The sequence below is a fragment of the Solanum verrucosum genome, unplaced genomic scaffold (genome assembly GCF_900185275.1).
Source record: "Solanum verrucosum unplaced genomic scaffold, falcon-dt-bn FXZP01000187.1, whole genome shotgun sequence".
Lineage (NCBI taxonomy): Eukaryota > Viridiplantae > Streptophyta > Magnoliopsida > Solanales > Solanaceae > Solanum > Solanum verrucosum.
The window spans coordinates 75,136-96,664 of NW_026020413.1; the positions used below are offsets into that span (position 1 = coordinate 75,136).

Sequence of the window (21,529 nt, forward strand, 5' to 3'; positions counted from 1 at the left end):
GCACACGTTAATTTCGAAAAAAAACCATGTGTATGTATGTATATCTATCTTAAGAAACTGGCAGAAACTAATATATAATTAATTATGCACGCATGACCATAGGAGTGTTCTTGTACCTGTTGGTACAAGGTAGATGAGCCACTTGCGAGACCAAGGTTCAAATCTAGCTATTTCATTATTTTTATTTTAAATTTAGCTTAGAGATCATATATGTGGCACCGGAAGTCTTTAAATTCTTAGTAGACATACATACCTTACGCTTATTCTAAACGTTACCAGTTCTAAATTCTGAATTCGTCAACATCAAAATACATAATACTTTCAAAAGGGTACAAATGACTAGTTATATATGTTAAAATGAAGGAGATAACTTATATATGTATTGCACATATCAATAAGGTTGGTGTTACAATTCAGATAATAAGCCACCTTCAAACAAACATCAAATTAAATAACCAAAACACAAAAGCCATGAGAGTATAGTATAGTAGCATCCCACACTATTAATTACATGGCTATAGTCTTATTCAAATTATTATACAAAGCTTTTACAACACAATGTTACATAACACACTTGATAATAAATACATAAAAACAATTTTTTTCATATCCATATAGTTGAAGCACTGTATATATAGACTATAGTAGAACTTCAACAGTTGCAAGGGTCACAGTTGCAGCTTGATCCACACTTGCACCCATTTCCTCCTTCTGTTGCTTTCTCAATTGATCCTTCAACCATTCTCTTGCTGCAACATTTATCATACAAAATAAATTAACTTGTGATATTTTGCCATTTTTACCAACTTCCCCATTTAAATTATTATATTTGTAATACCTTGAGTTCAAATTATATGCACCGATGATGTAAAAGTTGAGTTACAAAAGTTAAGATACTACACATTACTCACGAGAAAAGTGAGATTTGTAATCTTGAAAGTAAGACAGAGATTACCTGCTATGATAGGTGTATATAAAAATGGATTTTTAGGTAATTGATCAACCCTAAAAGATATATAGCTCATTAGGAGGCTATTGTTCAAGACCATATAAGTAGAGTAGCCCTTATTAATCCACTGGTGTGAACTCAATACCCCACATTTAAGACTGGACATCTGGAGTGTGGATGATATAAAGATTGTAATGAAATAATAAATTGAATAAAACCATATAAAAAAGATATGAATCTTGGGCCTAACTAACTGATCAACCGCAGAAAAGTTAGCTCAGGAAGGGAGAATTTTCTCCCGGACCATATATAAGGAGATCATCAAGTAACCCTTAAGGCCTTAACCTACCGATGTGAGGCTCAACTAAGGTAAAAGGGACATGATAGTGAAAAATAATTCTTTCAAATTCGATTGATATATTTTTTAAAATTTATTTTAATTCGATTGATATTACTTGAACTCAATTACTTTATTATAATTTATAAGTCATCTAATCATGTTGATATATTTTAGACCATAAATACATAAAACTAAAACTCACAACAAAATAAAGTATTAGTTACTTGTTCATAGGTGCAACTCCTTCGATGATGGTAAAGGTAGTGGACTTCTCCAAATCAGGGTACATGCTGCACCTGCAATAAATTGAGATACTATAACTATCGCAACTCATATTTATTATTCTCGAATTGAACTATATATATGTAATTTATTATATATATATACGTGGTACATATAAAATTTTATGTACCATCAAACTTATTTGTATATCATAAGTTTGGTTGAAATTGAAAAGAAAATATTTGAAACTGAAGTTAAAAAAAAGTATTAAGAGTTCAGGACATTTGTAAAAAAAAAAAAGTGAATCTTAGAAGCTCAGTTGACTTACCCTCCACCGTTGCCGCAACTGCAGCTAGAACCGCAACCACAGTTAGAACCACAACCAGACATTATAATTTTTGAATTTGAAAGACTTAATAATAATGAGAGTATTTCAGAAAATTAATCAAGCAAGTAATTGATGTTTCGGTGAAATTAACAAGAAAGTTTGGGGTTTTTATAGAAGGGAAGAAGGAATTGGTCATTGTATACTTGACACGTGGACCAATAGTATGGTTTAGTGAATAACGTCTTGCAAATGTATAAAAAAACTGAGATAAGAAGGCATTATACTTGCTTCTATAAAGATTGACTAAGCATATTATATTTTTACATAATAGAATAATATATGTCAAATTTCCATAGATAATCCGTTCCTAAAAAACTCCTAAATGATTGAGTTTCCTTATAGTTTGTCGCTTATATGTAGTTAAGTAAAATTAGTGTGAAATTTTTATTGTTTGCTACAAAATTTTGTCCGTCGTAAATTCCTATTGGTATACAATTGAATTCAAAGTTTAGATTTTAAATTAAGAATATTTAAAAAAGAAAAAAAAGCACATTAATACTAAGAAACAAATAGCTTAACGAATATAAATTCTTGCAATTTAAAAAGTCTTATTAGTAGTAAAATAATATCAAAACATTTTGAGATGTTCCAAAGTTAAAAGAAAATGTCAAATGAATTTTGAAAAAAGAGTGACATTAATCTATTAATAAAAGTAATGTGACGTTCAAGATGAAGATAATCAATCCTGTAATGATCTGCTCCGATTGTTATGGGCAGACCAATGGTAAAATAATCGGGTTAGAATTTTTTTTTGGGTAAAGACTTAAAATTCTAGCCTAGATCAGTCTCAGATGGAGTCTATAGAACCTTCTGGAATCAAATTGGGGTGAGTATAACTCTCGATATCAAACTTGGCGTGAAATAGTTTATATAGAACGTCAATGATTGAAAATATGTTGCAAAATGAGGGTTCTGTGGAAGGTTTACGAATTTCTAATTCCGTGTAAGCCACTATAGCGGATGTCACGCTGCTATAGCGGGACAAATTGTGCAGCCGCTATAGCGGGATAAGTTGGGTTTTAATCCGGAAAGTTTCAAAAGCCTATTATTTTTCTGTATTTCTTTCTTGGGAATTAAAATGAAAGGCGATTTAGGGAAATTACCATAAGTTTTTCCACCGATTTCCTTGATAAAGGTAAGTGAATTACTTCCCTATATTGTAAATTGATTCTTAAGCCTTAGAATCTAGGATATTGCTCTTGAGAGAGGGTTTTGACTTGAATTGATGATGAAAAAGTCTTGATCGGGGTAGAATGATCATGAATTGACACGGAGTTAGGATTTGAGTATAATTTGGGTAGTTTTAGGTCATTTGACCTTCATTGTTGTGTTTTATTATTGTTTTAAACCAAGAACAAATCAAAGCATTGCAAAAAGGGAAAGCTCAGACTCTTTAGAGTTTCCAAGGATTGATTCGAGGTAGGTGACGGTTTGTTTGTTTTCCAAAGTATGTAATGTGTGCATGTTAACTGCTTTGTAGTATTATTTGTGCAATACATGTGGGGGAAATTAGAAGGCTAATGAAAATGACTTCATGTGGTAATCTCATGTAGTGAACCTATTTATTTACTTGTTGTTTCAAATTGGTTGTTCATTGTGATTGTGATTGTGCATGTTGTTTGTGATTGATGGTTGACTCAGGTACCACGCCAGTACATGATACTAATGATTGGCTCGGATACCACACATAGTATGAATCATTAATGATTGGGTCGGATATCATGATGGTACACTAATCGTTTGTGTGTGGCTTTCATGAGAGGATTAGGTATGTGCATTTTGTGATCATATGAGACATGTTTCACATGCATGGGTAAGTCAAGGTTGTGATTGAGAATTTGTATTATGTTGTGTCTGTTGGTATATGTGTTAACATGTATTACCATTTTGTAGTTACTTGTTTACAATCATATTTTGGAAATGGCAGTATGATCATATCAGTACACATTGTGTACTAATACTGTACTTACTCTTTTCTTGTTGAGTACATGGCATATTTAGGCGGTTGATACGAGACCTCGGTTGAGAGACGTGTGACCTTCGAATCCAAGGGTAAGTTGCTCGTTTGGACTGTTTTGGATTCTTCTCCATTTCTTAGTCTATCTTTTCGGACTTAGACATTTCATAGACTTTAGTTTATTGTTTTCTAAGTTTTCGGGGTTCCATCCTCTTTTTTGACTATTTAGAGTTATGGTACTACGACTTTTATATTCTAGAGAGTTAAATTTCGCAAATGGATTTTATTAAATGATGGAGTTTATGGAAACTCTAGTCTTTATCTAATTTTAACTGTTATTTCGTTGTTTTATTTCATGATTTGATATCTATAGTAAATCTTGATTGGTTAAGTTGGGTTAGTAATTGATTTTTTCACCGAAGAATTAGTATGAATGTCACTCAGTGACAAGATCGTGACAAATCCATCTATATATTTCGACAACTATAAGATCCTCAATATATAGCTATTTTGACTAATGATTCAAATCATTTCCATTATAATTTATTTGTTTCTTAAAGTGAATTTATTAGGAGTTCTTCAAAAGTCAATCAAGATAATAAGATAAAGAGATATTATTAAATTTGCAAAATTATTTTTCTTATGGTACAAGATATGTTGTTTGAAACATTCTATGTTGACATGTTTGGATTGGCCATCAATATTCATTATATTAATGTCATAAGTTCAATTAATTGGTGTCATGACTTTGGGAGATATATTGATAGTGATCTTTTACCTATTTAATATGTTACAACTTGAGTCGATTAATCTAGACCATTTATAAATGATGCACTCAATCCTAGGAGCAAGCAACATAATTTGATCACACACTATTACAAATAAAGATTTTTTTAAAGCGTGAATTAATGAAAAAATTGTATATAAAACATAGTTTTTCTACTCATTTCGTATTGAATCAGTTCATTGACAAAATGAACGATGACAAACAATTTTTTGCTAAAATAGTGAAAAACTTTTTAATTTGACCGGGAATTTACGCATGGAATCTTCAATTTTTTTGAAATAAAATTTATATATTTGTAAACTATGTAAAAAGTACAGTCACAATAATTAAAAATTCAAAATGTATAAAAAATCTATGAAAAATTTACAGTCAAAGATAAACTTGTTTGAATCTTGAAATTCGAAAAGTGCCACATAAAATGAAACGGAGGGAGTATTAATTTTTCTTTTCTAATCAATTCAATCAAAATATTCGTGACAACAGCCGCTCAATATTATTGAATGGAAAATTTCAATCAAGATTCATCATATAATTTGTGCAGAGCATGTATTTGAAAATTGAAAATCAACCCTTAGATTTTGTCTTTAATTTTAAATATTAAAAAAAAATATATCATCCAAACATTATTCTATTAATACAATATTTTACACACCTCGTACAATTACAATATGTCACATTATACCTAGTCATATATTGGAAAATATACTAGAAAAAACATTTTCCTTATAGTACGTGACGATAACAATATTTTGTTTGGTTCGTCATTGCTTAGGAAAAAATAAATAGACTTTATTAGGAATTAGACTTGAGTGAAAATTTTAAGTTTATATGACTAAAGTCAAACTCATATTTCTCTCCATGAGAAGATAACTAGTATGTTGTATTATCTACAAAAAGAGGTTTTGCATTCGAGTTATAAGAATGAAGAAATTTTTGATAGAAAGTATTTGTACTCTTTACTAAATGACAATAATTTGCCATTCTTTTTTTACTATATAAAACCGAATAATGATTTATACATGTGAAAGCAAAATGAATTAACAAGAAAATGAAAAGTATAAAAGACGATGAAGGAACACTTGTATTTTAAGAATTCTAATAAATAAGTGTTTGCGATGAGTTTAGCTTACCCACACCGATGGTATAAAAGATTAATTTGTACACTATATTTAACTTATTATGATGGATTATTTACCATGTTTTATAGGTTAATGATTCAAATTTTCTATTAAACGATAAATATTTCAAAGGTCTCCAACTTATACTCGGTGTTTCGTGTGAAAATATGAGCTATGAGCTTTAAAATTTAGCTCAAGTTGTTCATCAATGGAGATCAATAATCTAGAGAGAACTATGTAATAAGAAGATATTTTGAAAGTGAAAATTGTATTGATCTGAATTGTTATGTGCATGTATAATAGCTATGAATATATAGAGTAAAATGCTAAGCTAACCGCCTTAACTAACTACACTTTACAGCTGTACAATTAACTACTAATCTAATTAATTGTAACAATATTAACAACCTAAATTGTCACATCTTAATACTCCCCCTCAAGCTGGAGGGTGCAAAATGTTAAACACTCCTACCTTGTTCGTCAAATAGGAATGTTGCACTTTACTAAGCCCCTTAGTTAGAAAATGTGCTTGTTCTTCAGTTCTAACAAACATTGTCTCAATAAGTCAACTCTTGATCTTGTCCCAGATAAAATGACAATCTACATTTATGTGCTTTTTCGTTCATGAAATATTGAATTAGATGCAATCTGTAGAGCAACTTTACTGTCACTCATAACTGTCACGGGCTGTTTCACTGTTACTCCCAACTCTTGAAACAAGTCTAGTAACCATGTAACTACAACCACTGTTGAAGCCATGCTATATATATATCCTACTTCTGCAGAGCTCCTTGGCACGATCGTTGCTTCTTAGATTCCCAGAACACCAAAGAACTCCCAAATTTTACTAAGTAACCTGTCACAGACTTTCTAGTATTTGGGCAAGCTGTCCAATCTGAGTCACACTAACATGTGAGCTCTTGACTAGTTAATAAACTCATGAGAATACCTTTCCCGGATGCAAGTTTCAAGTATCTTACTACTCTGATAACAACTTCCCAATGAGATTGTTTTGGCTGTTGCATGAATTGACTTAATGTTTGCACAATGTAGCTGATGGTCAACTATAACAATTTTCCCATTTGCCTCTGATAAGTACCCGTATCTGCTAATAAGTCATCACCTCTACTCCGTGTTACTTCATCAAACTTTGTAGTGGTTAACCTGACATTAGTCTCCAAAGGTGTTGTTAATGGTATCTCTCTCCCAAGTCCTATTTCTAAGATCAGATCTAATAAATACTTCTTCTGATTCAATAATATTCCAGATTTAGACCTCAACACCTCTATCCCCAAGAAATAATTAAGATCTCCTAGATCTTTGACTTTGAACCATCTGTGAAGTGCTTCCTTTGCATTACTTGTAATACCTTGAAACTTGGGAATCGGGACTTGGATTGGAAAGAAAAAAGTTGCAGAAAATGATCTGGTGCCAGGTTCTACCAGTCGACCTACAGATCGTAGAAGGTTTTATGGGTTGTAGGAAAGGTCTCTTAGGAATTGGAAACAATTTTTAAAAAATGTCAAGTCTCAGATGATGACCAATGGATTGACTAAACGGTCCGTAGAATGGTCTACGAGTCGTAGAGAGGAGCCATAGGAGTGTTTTAGACTTGGAAAAAAGTTGAGGAACTTTGGATTCTTCGAGAGGGTCCTACGGACCATAGAAAGTCTTACGATCCGTAGGACCGGTACAAACCAAAGTTAAGTCTCCAGTTTCTATGATCCATAGGTGGCACCCATAGAGTCGAATCAACAGTTTTAGTAGGGGTATTCCATTATTTTCCCACCCCTTCTAAGACTAAACCCTGATGTTTTTACCCCTAATTAAGGATTTAAACCGTGTTGATCAACCCTTTTATGTTCATTAACGTTCCAAAGACTTAGAGCAAGGATCCAAGAGGAGAAAGCTAGGGTTTTCAAGCATCTTCTTTAAGTTCTTCGAATTTCTTCAAGAACATTGTTCTTCCATGTATGTAAGGCTATTTATAGTAATGGACTGAGTTTTTTCTCACGCCCTACATCTAAATTTAGTCAGTAAGAGTCTAATATAGGGTTATACCCTTAGTTTCAAGAACTCTTGTTATGTGTTATGGTATCGATTCCGAGTTTTATATTCTTGATTTTGACTTGCTATATATTATGCATTGGGATCTTTGAGTTGTTGTTCATGTTTATATTCCAACATGATGACTCCAGAAGTAAAGTTTAAAGTATAATTTTGAGTAGTGTTTAAAGGAACAAAATGATTCCCAAAATGTATCATTTTTACATTGAAAAGAGAGCATTATTTTCAGAAAAGTGTAAGAGTTTTTTCAAAGTATTTCAGAGCATTACCTCTGAAAAAGGCCCTTTTGAGAACTTATCTCAACCCAGAGAGAATATTTTTTACTTGAGCATTGAGTTATATATTTTGGGAGTATTATTGAGCACCGATGGAGTTCATACAACTCACATTCCCAATAAATCATGTAGACAACGTGAGTTAAAATCACACCGAATTTCAGGTGACTCCTCACTGCCTTTGAGAAGACCTTTATAGTTGATCCATGAGTTGAGTATGTTCTATACCCTGGTAAATTATAAGACAGTTCTTACAACGTGAGAGAAATGTTGTATCATCCCGAGACTCATTGTGATGATTGTTACTTTTTTTTGGTAAATAGTTGTATTATACCAAAAGTGAGAATTGAAGTACAAGGGGTGAACATGCTACTGGACAATCGTTGCAATAGTCAGTTCAAGCTTCTAAGCCACAATACCTAATAGTTGCAATTACTGCATTACACAGGATGTTTATTAAACTTTGCTAACCAGGTTGCTACTCTATTCTCGCTTTGTGCCTTATAATGGATTTCTTGGATGATAGTTTTGATCACGATCTTTGGTTGTGGACTCTTTTGCTGGAATATGCGCATGTTCCTCTCTCTCCAGATATGGTAAACTGCTCCTACTAATATCATTCTGTACACACATTCTTTTGGCTTTCTTCCTTTTGCCCAATTCTCAGCTATGTGAGTTCATTATTCCATTGCATAGGATCTCTGTTGATGTTCAACCATTGCAGCAACATCTTCCATATATATGCTGATACATCACACTCAAAGAATAAATGTGTAATGATCTCATTTTCCTTTTCACAGAGGGGGCAGAGCAGACTTGTTGATACCCCCCATTTGTGCAATCTATCACGTGTAGTAAGTCTTTTTTGCGCAGCTTGTTGCAGTATAAACACCCACCTCGGTAAGCCCATATTATTACAAGTTAGTTTTCTCCATGAAACCTTCTGGTACTGCCCTCTCAACTTGTTATAGAAATCTTTTGTGGAGAAGTGAGACTTGACTTGGATGTCTGTTATAGCATACCCTGCTCTACTGAAATATTTTGTAGCTTGGAGGATCTTTTGAGTAGACCAGGCTGCCTGCTTTGGTATGTCCTCAAGTAAGTTCCTCATCCCTCCATAATAACTATGAATCCATTTTACCCAAAGCTTGCCTTTTTTGTTGCAAATATTCCAAAGGAGTTTAGCTATTGTTGCCTTATTCCAAGTAGAGATGTCAAGGATGTTGAGGCCACCAGCTGACTTTGGGTAGCATACTCTATCCCAAGCTAATAAAGCTTTCTTTGTCATTTCAGTGGAACCAGTCCATAAGAATTTTCTGCAAATTGCTTCAATTAACTTAACCATTTTTTTGGCAAAACAAAAATTTGGGACCAAAAAACTTGTATGGAGAACAAGACAAACTTTATAAGTTGAGCTCTTCCGGTATACGACAGAAACCTAATGGTCCAAGACTTGATTTAAGGCAGAAACCTAGTGGTCCAAGACTTGATTCTGCGAAGGATCTTGTCTAAGATAGGTTGGCATTGTACAATAGATATTCGTTTAGAGCGCAGAGGCACTCCCAAATATTGAAATGTAGAACACCCATACTGAATCCCAGGACCTGTTGAATATCTTTTGTATCTGAGTTGACACACCAACACAATATAGGGAGCTTTTAGAGGGATTTGCAATAAGGACCGAAAGCTTTGAGAATTCTTGAATTTATCAAAGAGTATCTGATTGATTGGACATCTCCTTTGCAGAATAATAGGAGATCATCAGCAAAACCTAATTGAATCAGGGTTCAACCTACTGCATCTAGGATGATACTTGAACAGGGGACTGAGAGTTAGTTGAGAAGTTTTAAGGATCTACTCAAGTATTCCATTGCCAAGACGAACAAAAGAGGAGACAAGGGATCTCCCTGTCTCAATCCTTTTTTTGCATTGAAAGGATTGGTTGGATGACCATTGATCACAATTGAATAAGAAACAGTGATAACACACATCAAGATCCATTCCATAAATACCTTTGGGAAGTGCAAACCAATAATATTTGTCAAGGAAGCCCCATTCCAAAGAATCATAAGCTTTTTGCATGTCAATCTTAAGCATACATCTCAGAGACATGTTCTTCCTCCCATATCCCCTAATCAGTTCATGGCTTAATAAGATGATTGTCCTCCTTGATACAAAAGATGCCTGGCTAGTGTCTATCAAGGTATCCATGATTGGTTGAAGTCTATTGGCAAGCACCTTTGAGATTAGCTTATACAACATTGTGCAACAGACTAAGGTCTATATTCTTTTATGGACGAAGGATTTTGTATCTTTGGGATGAGAGTGACATTGTACAATTAGTGGCTCGAAACATCTTCTTCTTCTAAAATACTTCTTGCACTGGCTTGTAATTTCCACTCTAATAATCTGCCAAGCTTTCTTGAAGAAAAAAAGCATTGTATCCATCACATCCTGGTGCCTTTAAGTCAGCACAACTTTTAGGCCAAAGTTATTTCTTCATTTCTATAGGTTCCATGAGGTATTGTTGCTGCTCTCTTTTAACATAGGTCTAGAGTTCATGATCACGGGGTCAATAGCAGTAGTTCATCTACACATGATCCTAGCAACTTCATGTAGTAAACTCAATACTTTTTCTCTATCTCAGCTCTGGTTTGCACAATGACCCCATCATTGTGACCATTCTTTTATACAATTTCTAATCCTAGTTTTGATGCTTGCATGGAAATATGCAGATTCAGTCTCCCAGTCTTAGCCATTGTACTCTAGACTTTTGCCTCAGGATGTTTCTTCCACCAATCAATTTTTCAAGCTGATGCTTCATCTCTTTATCTTTTTCCAAATAGCTCGGTATCATCATACTTATCCCTCAGTTACATTTGAATCTCATGAGTTTCTGTCTAGCTAGTTGTGTCTGAGCTTCAACCTTTGGGTAAGCATGTGTGTGTAATGTTTGAGCTTTACTTTCAAGACTTCAGCTTTTTCCATATTCTCTCCATTTTGCCTCCTGTTACTTGTTGGTTCCATGAATGTTTTACTATCTCTTGGAAATCTTGGTGATTTCCAAATGTTGAAAATTTGAATGCCTGGGTCTATTCCATTGCTGAGTTTCCATATTGACACACAACATGCAGTGATCTGAAATTGTGGTCAAGGATCTATACATCAATTCGGCCATTTGATCTTCTAGAGATGATAACTATGCCTATCAATTTACTATGAACATTGAGTTGGTCCAGTGTAGAACTTCCATTGTTCTATCTCTGTGAGACCATTGTTGATCAAGCATTGATCAAAACCCTAGTTTCACTGTCTAGCACCTGGATCCCATTCTATCTTCTCCTCTTAAAATACATTGAAATTCCCATCAAACCATGGATGTTTAACTATATGTGATATGTGTCAATGCAGTCCACAAACCTTTCTATCATTTATTGTATGCAAACATATGTTGTAGTGAATTCAAACTCAGTACCATTCGAATCAACTAGACAATGTATCATTGATTGTGGGTGTGTAGCACGTTATATCAACTATGCCTGGGTTCTACAATATCCAGATTTTCTCTTTCAGAGCCCAAATAGTTATGATGTAGGACCATCCAGGAGCAACCTTCTGTATTATTTTGTAGCATGTTCCCTGCTTATCTATGCTCAACAATAGCAATAATATCAATATGTTCCTTCTTTATTATTCTGGATATTCTTTACTTAAATAGCTTATTGAATCCCCTTACATTCCATGTTGCAACCTTCATAAGGCTTGTTTTGGTGGTTTGGGGCTCTTCCCAATTGCACCCCCTAGTTGTTGCCCTCTTTCAACCTTATCAAAAGCCAATTGAATGGCTTGTTGAGTGTGTTATCCATAAGCGGATTGAATTCATTCATTTCAAATATCCTCATGAATATCATGGCTTTCCCCTTCACAACTGATTTTCCTTTTGCATTTATCCAGTCCGCTCAGGTTGTATAATAGGGTCCTCTTCAGGAACAACTTGTGAACAGGTTTATTGGTGTATAGGTCCTTGTTGTCCTTGACATTCCATACTTGTTTCATCTTCCTTTGCCCTGCCTTTGGTCCATTTCTTGACTTTCGGTTGAGTTGTTGGTTGTGCAGAGAGCCCAATTTGGCAGCATGTTGGACAAAATGCGATTTCCAGTCACAACTAACCTTTTGTTCAAATATATTATATTTTGGGTCCATTACTCTTACCACCTCCGGTAATGGTCCAGTGATATTAATCTCCACTAGAACTCTAGCATAGGATATGTTCTAATTTCGTGGTGATTAATTACGCATATGGGTTTCCCTAAAACACTTGTGATTCTGCTAAGTGATTTGGTCCCCAAAATTTAATGGCAGGTTAGGGAATTTTACCCATAGCGGTATTACCTTTAGTACCTCATCTTTGAAATTGAAGTTGGTAGTCCATGGTTTCACAATGACAGGCTTGTAGTTTATATCACTTCACTACAAAATAGTCTTCATTGTGATAGTAAACTTTAAGTTTCCGAGTGTATTCCGCTTACCCTTCCAAAACCTTGTTACAGCTGCAATGGTTGGTGAATCCCAATTACATATAGTATGAAACATTCTTCCACATTGCTGCTTCTTTAGCTACTTCATCTTCATTTAGTTTTCCAATTTTGACCCCATCCTTCACCATTGGTGGGATAAATTGTAAATCCATTCCTTTCGATGCCATAGTATTTCCTTCAAACAATGAGAATGGCTTCTCGGTCACCGTGTCGGTCGGCATGGTCAGTTTCCGATGTACTTCTCTAAATCCCTTCCTTGGTTCCATGGGTTGACATCGCTCTACCAAGTTGGCCTTGTGAATATCTTCCGTCATCGCCCCTTCTTGTACTGCAGCAACCACTGGTTCTACTATCGTCCTGTGGGGTGTGCTTTCCTTCGACCTGTGTCATCTCCTTCTGTGATGGAGGGTTTATCGTCACTGTACCTGGTGTTTTCGATCCCTCGCATCCGTATGTATAGTACCACTTATGCTTGATTGTTGGGCAATAGGTGTCTTTGTAGTAGTCATTTTCTTGCCATCCCTCTTCGGTCGTCCTCTAGCCATTCTGGCACGGTGGCTGCGTAGCTTCATTGCTATGTGCGCACCTTAGTGGAACGGCTGTTAACGTACGCCGAGAGAAAAACTGATTCTTATGTATTTTTTATTTACTTTTATTGTTAAGCTTTAAACGATTTTATCTCATGCTTATGTTTTACATTTAATTGAGTTATATTTCAACCATTTTAGTTCAGTTAATGTTCCCTTTAGCTATATTATATATTCGTACATTTAATGTACTGATGTCATTCGATCTGCATCTTTTATAGGATATAGCTACAGGCAGTGGCGAAATTACAGCCAAAAAATAGGGCATCCGCACCCGTGGTCTCTTCGTAAAATTAGATATTTTATATGTATATCTTTTAAGATTTTGTATAATATTATATTCTTGCACCCTTACTACGAGAAGTCTAAATGGTCCACGTGGTTAAATGTTGAGCTTTTGACCTTGAGGATTAAGGATCAATTCTCACTTCAATACATTTTACTTGGTGCACCCATGTTCAAAAAATTCTAGATTCGCCTCTGGATACAGGTGTTCAACTTCATCAATCAACACTTCGTTGAGATCACTTCACACTCGTGATAACATTTTTGGTGAGACCTATTTGCTTTCGGAGGACTCCAATCATTTTAGTTCAATTTTAGTTTGTTTAAGGTTGTCGTGAGTCTTGTCCCGGCGCCTGTCTTAAAATAGTAGAGTCTTCATAAATAGACAGTATTGAGAGTTTCAGTATTGTTTTTCAGATGTTTTGTTAAAACTATTACTACTATCATTCAGTATTTTCAGACATTTAAATTGAGAACTTTGACTTAATGATTTATTTCTGTTTTAAAGCCTATATCTACCTGTATTGCTTATCAGAAAAAGGACTATAGAATTGTCCTTGTCTTTCATAATGACCTCATCCAGTGCTCTTGGATGAAGATGCAATATCAACATGATTCATAACTGGTGATTGATCCCTTCTCCAACTATCAAAGTTACCTTCATTCCTTCTCCAACCATCAGAGTTACCATTTCCTCCTCCATATGGTTTCCTAGGTGAATAGCCAACTAATTTGTAACAATTGTCCCTTGTGGGACCTTTCATCTAAGTCACACTACTTTCCTCTGAATCCTGTACCTTTTCCTGCTTGCAGATTCAAGACACTTGCCTGCAGTGCCAAGGATTCCATCTTCTCAGGTGTCTTGGCAGCAATGTTTGCTGCAGCTACCTATTGACTCTTATTTTGGATTATCATGGCATATGTTTGTCCTGATGAAGGAGTTACTGACTTTATGAGGATTTGCCTCCTGGATTGGTTATATGATTCATTCAAGCCACTAAGGAAATGGAGCAACCTCTGTTTGTTCAAATGTTCAATGTAGTCCTTCGATTTCTCACACCCACAACTTGGTGATGGAACCAATACATAGTACTCATACCACAATTCCTTCAATTTTGAGAAAGAAACTAAAACAAAATTGGTACCTTGCATCACTGTAGTGATTTCCTTGCGTAATTATCAAATTCTTACTCTATTCACTTTTGTCAAAGTTTTCCTTCAAATCTTCCCAAACCAGATGTGCATTCGAAGAATAAACAATCCCATTTGGGAGATTTGCAAAGATTGTGTTCATGAGTCATGATAGGATAATAGCATTGCATGTTTTCCATTGCTCATGGAATTAAGCATCAAACAAAGCCTTTGTGCATGATCTAATCACTAATCCTAATTCTCATTAATCTACTCCATAAGACATAGTTTTTATATCCGGTAAGCTTCACTGGAATAAGGACAGATTCTGAAGTATTTGCCTGGCCTAGAAATAGAGGATGAATAGCATCAATCTTCACTCCTATCATGGAAACTGCAAAAGCAAGCTTCAATTGAGGATTCGTGAAGGAATTACTCAGCGAATCAAATCTACTGTATTGATACCATGTGAAAATATGAGGTATCAGCTTGAAAACTTAGCTCAAGTTGTTCATCAACGGAGATCAATATTCTAAAGCGAACTATAAAAGAAGATATTTTAAAATTGAGAATTGTATTGATCTGAATTGTTATGTGTACAATAACTACGAATATATAGAGTAAAATGCTAAGCTAACCACCTTAACTATCTACACTAGCTTCACAACTATACAATTAACCACTAATCTAACTAATTGTAACAATATTAACAACTTACGACTTTGAATTCCGAATTTGCGGACATCAGAATATATTCAAATACTTTTAAAAAGGAATAAATGACTAATTAATTATGTTAGAAGAAAATTAGACACAATGAATGAAGGAAATAACTTATATATATATATATTGCACATAAATATATTTTGGGTTACAACTCATATAAGCATCCTTCAAACAGACATCAAATTAAACCACCAAACAGAAAAAACCATGAAAGTATAGTATAATAACATGTCACACTATTATCCTTTACATGGCTATATATAAGTCTTATTCAAATTATTATACAATGTTTTTGTGACACAAAATATTACATAACAGAATTTATTATTTCATGTTCATAGTGGAACTTCAACAGTTGCAAGGGTCACAGTTGCAGCCTGATCCACACTTGCACCCATTCCCTCCTTCTGTTGCCTTCTCAACTGATCCTTCAACCATTCCCTTGCTGCAAAATTTAATCATATAGAACCATTAATTTTACCACCAATAAATCTCTTGGATAACTACTCGAACTGAACAACTCCAAAAATAGCTCATGAGGAGGTTATATTATCCAACACATATAAGGAGAGACCAAATAACCTTTAATCCACGAATGTGGTCTAAATACCCCTACATCTAGGACTGAACATCTGGAGCATAAACGATATAAGACGGGGTCCAATATTAGATGATACAGTGAATTAGACTGGATCTAACTCTGATATAATATTCTATAAAGAAGAAATGAATCTTAGACCAAAATAACTCAACCACAGAAGCCAGCTCAGGAGTAGAGGATTTTTCAAGACCATATATAAGAAATATCTATTAACCCTTAACCATCGATATGGGCCTCAACAAGGTAAAAGGGACATGATAATTTGATAGTGAAAAATTATTTCACATTCGATTGATATTACTAATTGAACTCTTTGAAATGTTTCTAAAGCCTATAGCAATATTGATTTTTAATGACAATTAACTAATGCTGGTAAAGTGTTTAATAATCTTTTGAGGAATTGGTCAACTCATCAGGCTCATGACCTGAAGATTGAAGGTTCGAATCTTCGGACCCTCTACCTCTACTTCCCTTCCGCTCATAAACAGCCTTCCAACAAGGAGAAAGAGATAAAGAAGAAAATTCAAAGTTACTAGGTAATCAGTGAAGAGGTTTATAAAAGCCCTCTTTCTTTACAAAAAAAGGATACATGCCCCTTTCCTTTGTTAATGTGCATATTTATTACTGGTAACAATTATATTTATTTTAGTATGAACTCAACAATTACTTTATAAGTCAGCTAGTCTTGTTAATATTTTTCAGATCATATATAAATTCATAAAACTAAAAACTCATAACAAAATTTAGTATTACTTACTTGTTCATAGGTGCAACTCCCTCGATGATGGTAAGGGTAGTTGACTTCTCCAAATCAGGGTACATGTTGCACCTGCAACAAATTGACATCGTATAATTATCATAAGTCATATTTATTATTCTCGACTTGAACTATGTACGTGTATATTATTATATATATACTTGATACATATTTGTATGTACCATCAAATTTATTTCTATGTCATAAATTAAATTTGTTTGAAACCGAAAAGAGAATATTTAAACCTGAAGTTGAAAAGAGTATTTCAGTGTTCACGACTTTTCTTAAAAAAATATATATTTTAATAGTTCAGTTAGTTGGCTTACCCTCCACCCTTGCCGCAACTGCAGCTAGAACCACAACTGCAGCTTGAACCGCAACCAGACATTATAATATTTGAATTCGAAAGACTTAATAATAATGAGAGTATTTCAGCAAATTAATTAAGCAAGTGATTGATGTTTTGGTGAAATTAACAAAAAAGTTTGGGCTTTTTATAGGAAAAGGAAAGAGGGAATAGGTCATTGTCTGCTTCACACGTGGACCAATAGTATGGTTTAGAAAATAACGTCTTATCAATGTATACTATTTTTTATTTTATTTTATTTTATTGAGATAAGAAGGCATTATACTTGCTTCTATAAAGATTGACTCAGCATATTATAAATAGAATAATATCAAAACATTTTAAGAGATAATTATGTTTTGTTTCATTCATTCTATATAATTATGTGACGGTGCAATTGATTACGAAGTTCAAGATTTTAGTAATATAAATTCTTGCAACTTAAAAAGTCTTATTAATAAAAAATAATATTAAAACATTTTGATATGTCCCAAATAAAGTTAAAAATAATGTCATATAGATTAGAAGAATGTGACCCTAATTCTATTAAGAAAAGTAATGTGACGTTCAAGATGAAGACAAAATAAATCCATCAATATATTTAGATAACTATAGGATTTAAGGTAGGCTCAGTTTGTTGATTATAGGTTCGATCGAATTTAATAACTTTAATTTAAATTTTGAATTTTTAGTAAAATGTTTCTTGAATATATACAAATTATATAGTTAGAACCCAGTAATTTAAAAGAATTAGAATTCTAAATTCGTATACTTTAAATTTTGGCTTCGACTCTAAATTAGGATCCTCTCGATCGATATCCATTTTGACTAATGATCCAAAACCATTTCCATTATAATTTAACTGTTTCTTAAAAGTGAATTAATTAGGAGTTCTTCAAAAGTCAATCAAGAAAAAAAGATAAAGATATGTTAGGAGTATTAGATTTGCTAAATTATTTTTCCTATGATACAAGATATGTTGTCATGTGTTGAAACATTCTATGAAGACATGTTTGGGTTGGCTATCAATCTTCATTATATTAATGTCATAAGTATAATTAATTGGTGTCATGACTTTTGGAGATTTATCGAAAGTGATAATACCTATTTAATATGTTACAACTTGTGTTGATTTGTCTAGACCATTTATAAATGATGCACTCAATAATCCTAGGAGTAGCATATAGTTTGATCACACACTATTAGAAATAAACACATTATTCATTGTCAATCAATAAAAAATTTGTGTTATAAATATGATTTCTAATTTAATTTTTTTTATCGAATTAGCTTACTGAAAAATTGCATCGTCGAAAACAAATTATTATTAAAATAGTGGGAACTTTCTATTTTTCTTGTGTGAAAATATTGCTATTTTTTATTCTTTCTAATTCAAAAAAAAAAATCTATAAAAATAATCGTCGAATATATTTCAATGGAATAATAATGATTTTTTTAAAGTAGCGAGACATCTCATGACATTTAGTCCTCCATTGCAACAAGTTACATTTGGTCTTTGAAAACACCCAATTCAAATGGTACATAATCTAATAGTTGGTTCTTTTCATATTGTTGGAATGTATGCGTCCACCTAAGTAGATGGGACCAGGTCCTTGACACAGTTATAATAATAAACAGTAAAGACCAAATACTGAAAGTAAAGATTGACAATCAGCTTTACGTGGAAACCTCCTTGCTCAAGGGAGTAAAACCATGACTTGTTCTCAACAGGACTTTTCAAATTGCTTCCACTAATCTTCTCCAAGCAAAAGTAAAAGTCAGTTTACAAAATGAGATTAACCTGCTAATCTCCACACTAAGCAATACCTCCTATCACTTGGCTGAGCCAGAGCAGATACAACACTGCCCACTATACTAATCCTAACCGATTAATATAGACTTTAGAGTAAGAGAGTAAGTTACCCTTAACCTAGTTCTTATAATGATTCACACAGTCATCCTCTCTTCTCTTGTTAAAAATGGATTTGATCTGGCCCGTTGCATGAGCTGCGTTAATTAATTGAGTGTTCAACATGCTCTCCTTTTGTTTTTGCGTTATAGGTCTGTTGATTTTGATTATTGCTAGCGTGGTTTTGTCTTCTGTTAAAGCTCTTTCTATTCCAATAAGTTTGCTTGTATAACTTAGTGTTCTCATCTTTGAAGTATGCCAAAATGGATTTATTAATAATTGTTTCAGTGTTAGTTTCAAATAGTTTGAACTCGAGTGAATAGACTTCCCTAAATAATTACTTCGGTTCGTGGTTTTGTTAAATGGTAGCGTGATTTTGTTTTTTGTTTTGTGAAAGATGTCATTATTTTATTTGGGAAAATTGTCAACTCAACTACTATTTTAAAAAATAAGTGGTATGCGACTATTGTTTCTACACCTTCGGTTACTTAGCTATTTGAATGGTGTGATTAGATGCAAAGTGTTTTGGCAAATTACCATATTATCGTTTCTTAAAGTTGTGGGTATATTTTCACTATTTTGGCATACTCTTCCATTTCTTTTTTGTTTTATTTTATCTTGAGCAGTTCTTATATTAACTTCTTTGCCTTTCTTCTTTTGTGATACATCTGAATCTGCCTTGAGGCCTCATGGACTTCTCCATTCCCCTTGCATTTCGATTTGGGCCGTAAAGGCCCAAATTTGCTCTTCTCACTTGAGTCAGCCTCATTATCGGGTCAACAAAACTGCTGTACAGGTTAAAAGTAGCTTGATAATGCTGGAAATTAAATTTTCAAGCTCCAAAAATATCGAAAACAGGCTGATATACCTGTTGTATACACCGATATACAGTCAAAAAATATAATATACAGGTCCAAAACGTGAAAATGCAGATTGAGAAATGTAGAAATACAGAGCTCGAATAAAATCACAGATTCGGGAGTTCGAGAACTAGCGGTATACATGGTGTATACATCAAATATACACTTGGTGTATATCATGATAAGTGAGAATGAAAAGTGCCAAAGGCCCAAGAAAATTTCAGCATGTCCAAAGGAGTTAATGGGCTGACCCATGACTATTGGCAAAGTGGTAGACTTAGGACAGGTGAACGAAAAGGCCAATTTAATTAGATTTGAGCCAAAAACCAAGTTTAATTACTTCTTTTCCCTCTCTTATTATTTATATTGTATTGTTCGACTAACTTTGTCTATTTTATGGTTTAATTTAATTAAATTGTCATAGATAGCCATTTCATTTTTTATCATATTCAAATTAAAAGATTTACGTTTTTTATACTTAACTTTATTTTTATTATTAGCCTTGCAACTTGCAATTTTTCCCTTTAAGAATGACCCCCCTTAGTTTATTTCCCTTTAAAAATAATTAATAATTAAAAAAGAATGTATAAATAAATAAATAAATAAAAGAAATGAGTTTTTTTACTTAGTTAAAATTTAAAAAAAACTAGTCAAAGTCATTTTAGTCAAATCTCCAGTCAATCGCAAGTTAGCGGACATTCTGAGGGCCTAGCACCTTCTCGGAATGTACATTTGAACCCAAACCCTTTTATTTTCAATTGATTTTATCTGTTTAAATCTTTTGAAAACTTTAAGTTTTTTCTTAAGTTTTATTAAAAATTAAGTGGTGACTCTGTTTTTTTGGAAAATCGATTTCTCAAGAACCATAACTTTAATCGATTTTTCAAAAACTTAGACATTTTTTAATTTATATTTTCGAGTAAAATAGAAATGACGACTCTGCTGGGGAAATGAATTAAGTTCTAACCATAAGATTTGACTTATTTGATTAATTGTTATTAATTGCTGAATTATTTATCTGTGCTTATTGTGTTTAAACTGCTATTACTGTCATTGCAGTTCATGACATTTCTTATTGTATGTACAGTATATTAAAGGACGATTTTGCGGAATCGTAGCCGAACTTTTTTATACTCAACCCTTTTCTGGAATAATCGATAATTTATTGGTTCATTATGCGTCCAATGGTTGTCGTGAGTTCCAGCCTAAGTTGTCCACTTGGGTTCCCGGTCTTTCAAAAGCCACTGTTAGTCAACTAGCATAGAGCGAAACCGAATCCCCAATTTAGCGCATTTTGAACTAAGTTGACCCAACACCCAAGGTGTATTGAGCCCATTAGAAGCCCACCTTGTGTCTATTTGACCCATTGATCAATAAAAGACAACCATGCTTATGTGTTTAATTGAATGATATATATGTCATTTTTAAACGAATCAATTATTTATAGGTTGGGGGTAGCTTACCTTTGTCTATTTTTCTTGTAGGATGAATCCAGCACATGAGCCTCTGAGAACCCGAATGGTGACCATACCTGATCCTTACCTCCAAGTTTGATGGATATTCATGAATAATGGAGACAAGAGAAAGGTTCAAAGACACATAGGCAATCTCTCCTCACTAATGGAAATGGTGGCTTGGTCCGATTTAATTGGAACAATGGTAAAGTTTTGGGACAGCGACAATATG

General features: G+C 33.6%; 2 protein-coding genes across 2 annotated transcripts; both read right to left on the reverse strand.

The window, feature by feature from the left end:
* Positions 1-447: 447 nt before the first annotated feature.
* LOC125840773 (metallothionein-like protein type 2) lies at positions 448-17,177 on the reverse strand. The gene is made up of 4 exons (XM_049519745.1): positions 17,141-17,177; positions 1,840-1,931; positions 1,514-1,585; positions 448-749 (listed from the first exon to the last, which is right to left on the reverse strand). The coding sequence occupies exons 2-4, from the start codon at positions 1,899-1,901 to the stop codon at positions 653-655; spliced, it is 231 nt and encodes a 76-aa protein (XP_049375702.1). The 5' UTR covers positions 1,902-1,931; positions 17,141-17,177; the 3' UTR covers positions 448-652.
* On the reverse strand, positions 15,464-17,177 carry LOC125840772 (metallothionein-like protein type 2). The gene is made up of 3 exons (XM_049519743.1): positions 17,055-17,177; positions 16,729-16,800; positions 15,464-15,815 (listed from the first exon to the last, which is right to left on the reverse strand). The coding sequence occupies exons 1-3, from the start codon at positions 17,114-17,116 to the stop codon at positions 15,719-15,721; spliced, it is 231 nt and encodes a 76-aa protein (XP_049375700.1). The 5' UTR covers positions 17,117-17,177; the 3' UTR covers positions 15,464-15,718.
* Positions 17,178-21,529: the final 4,352 nt, after the last annotated feature.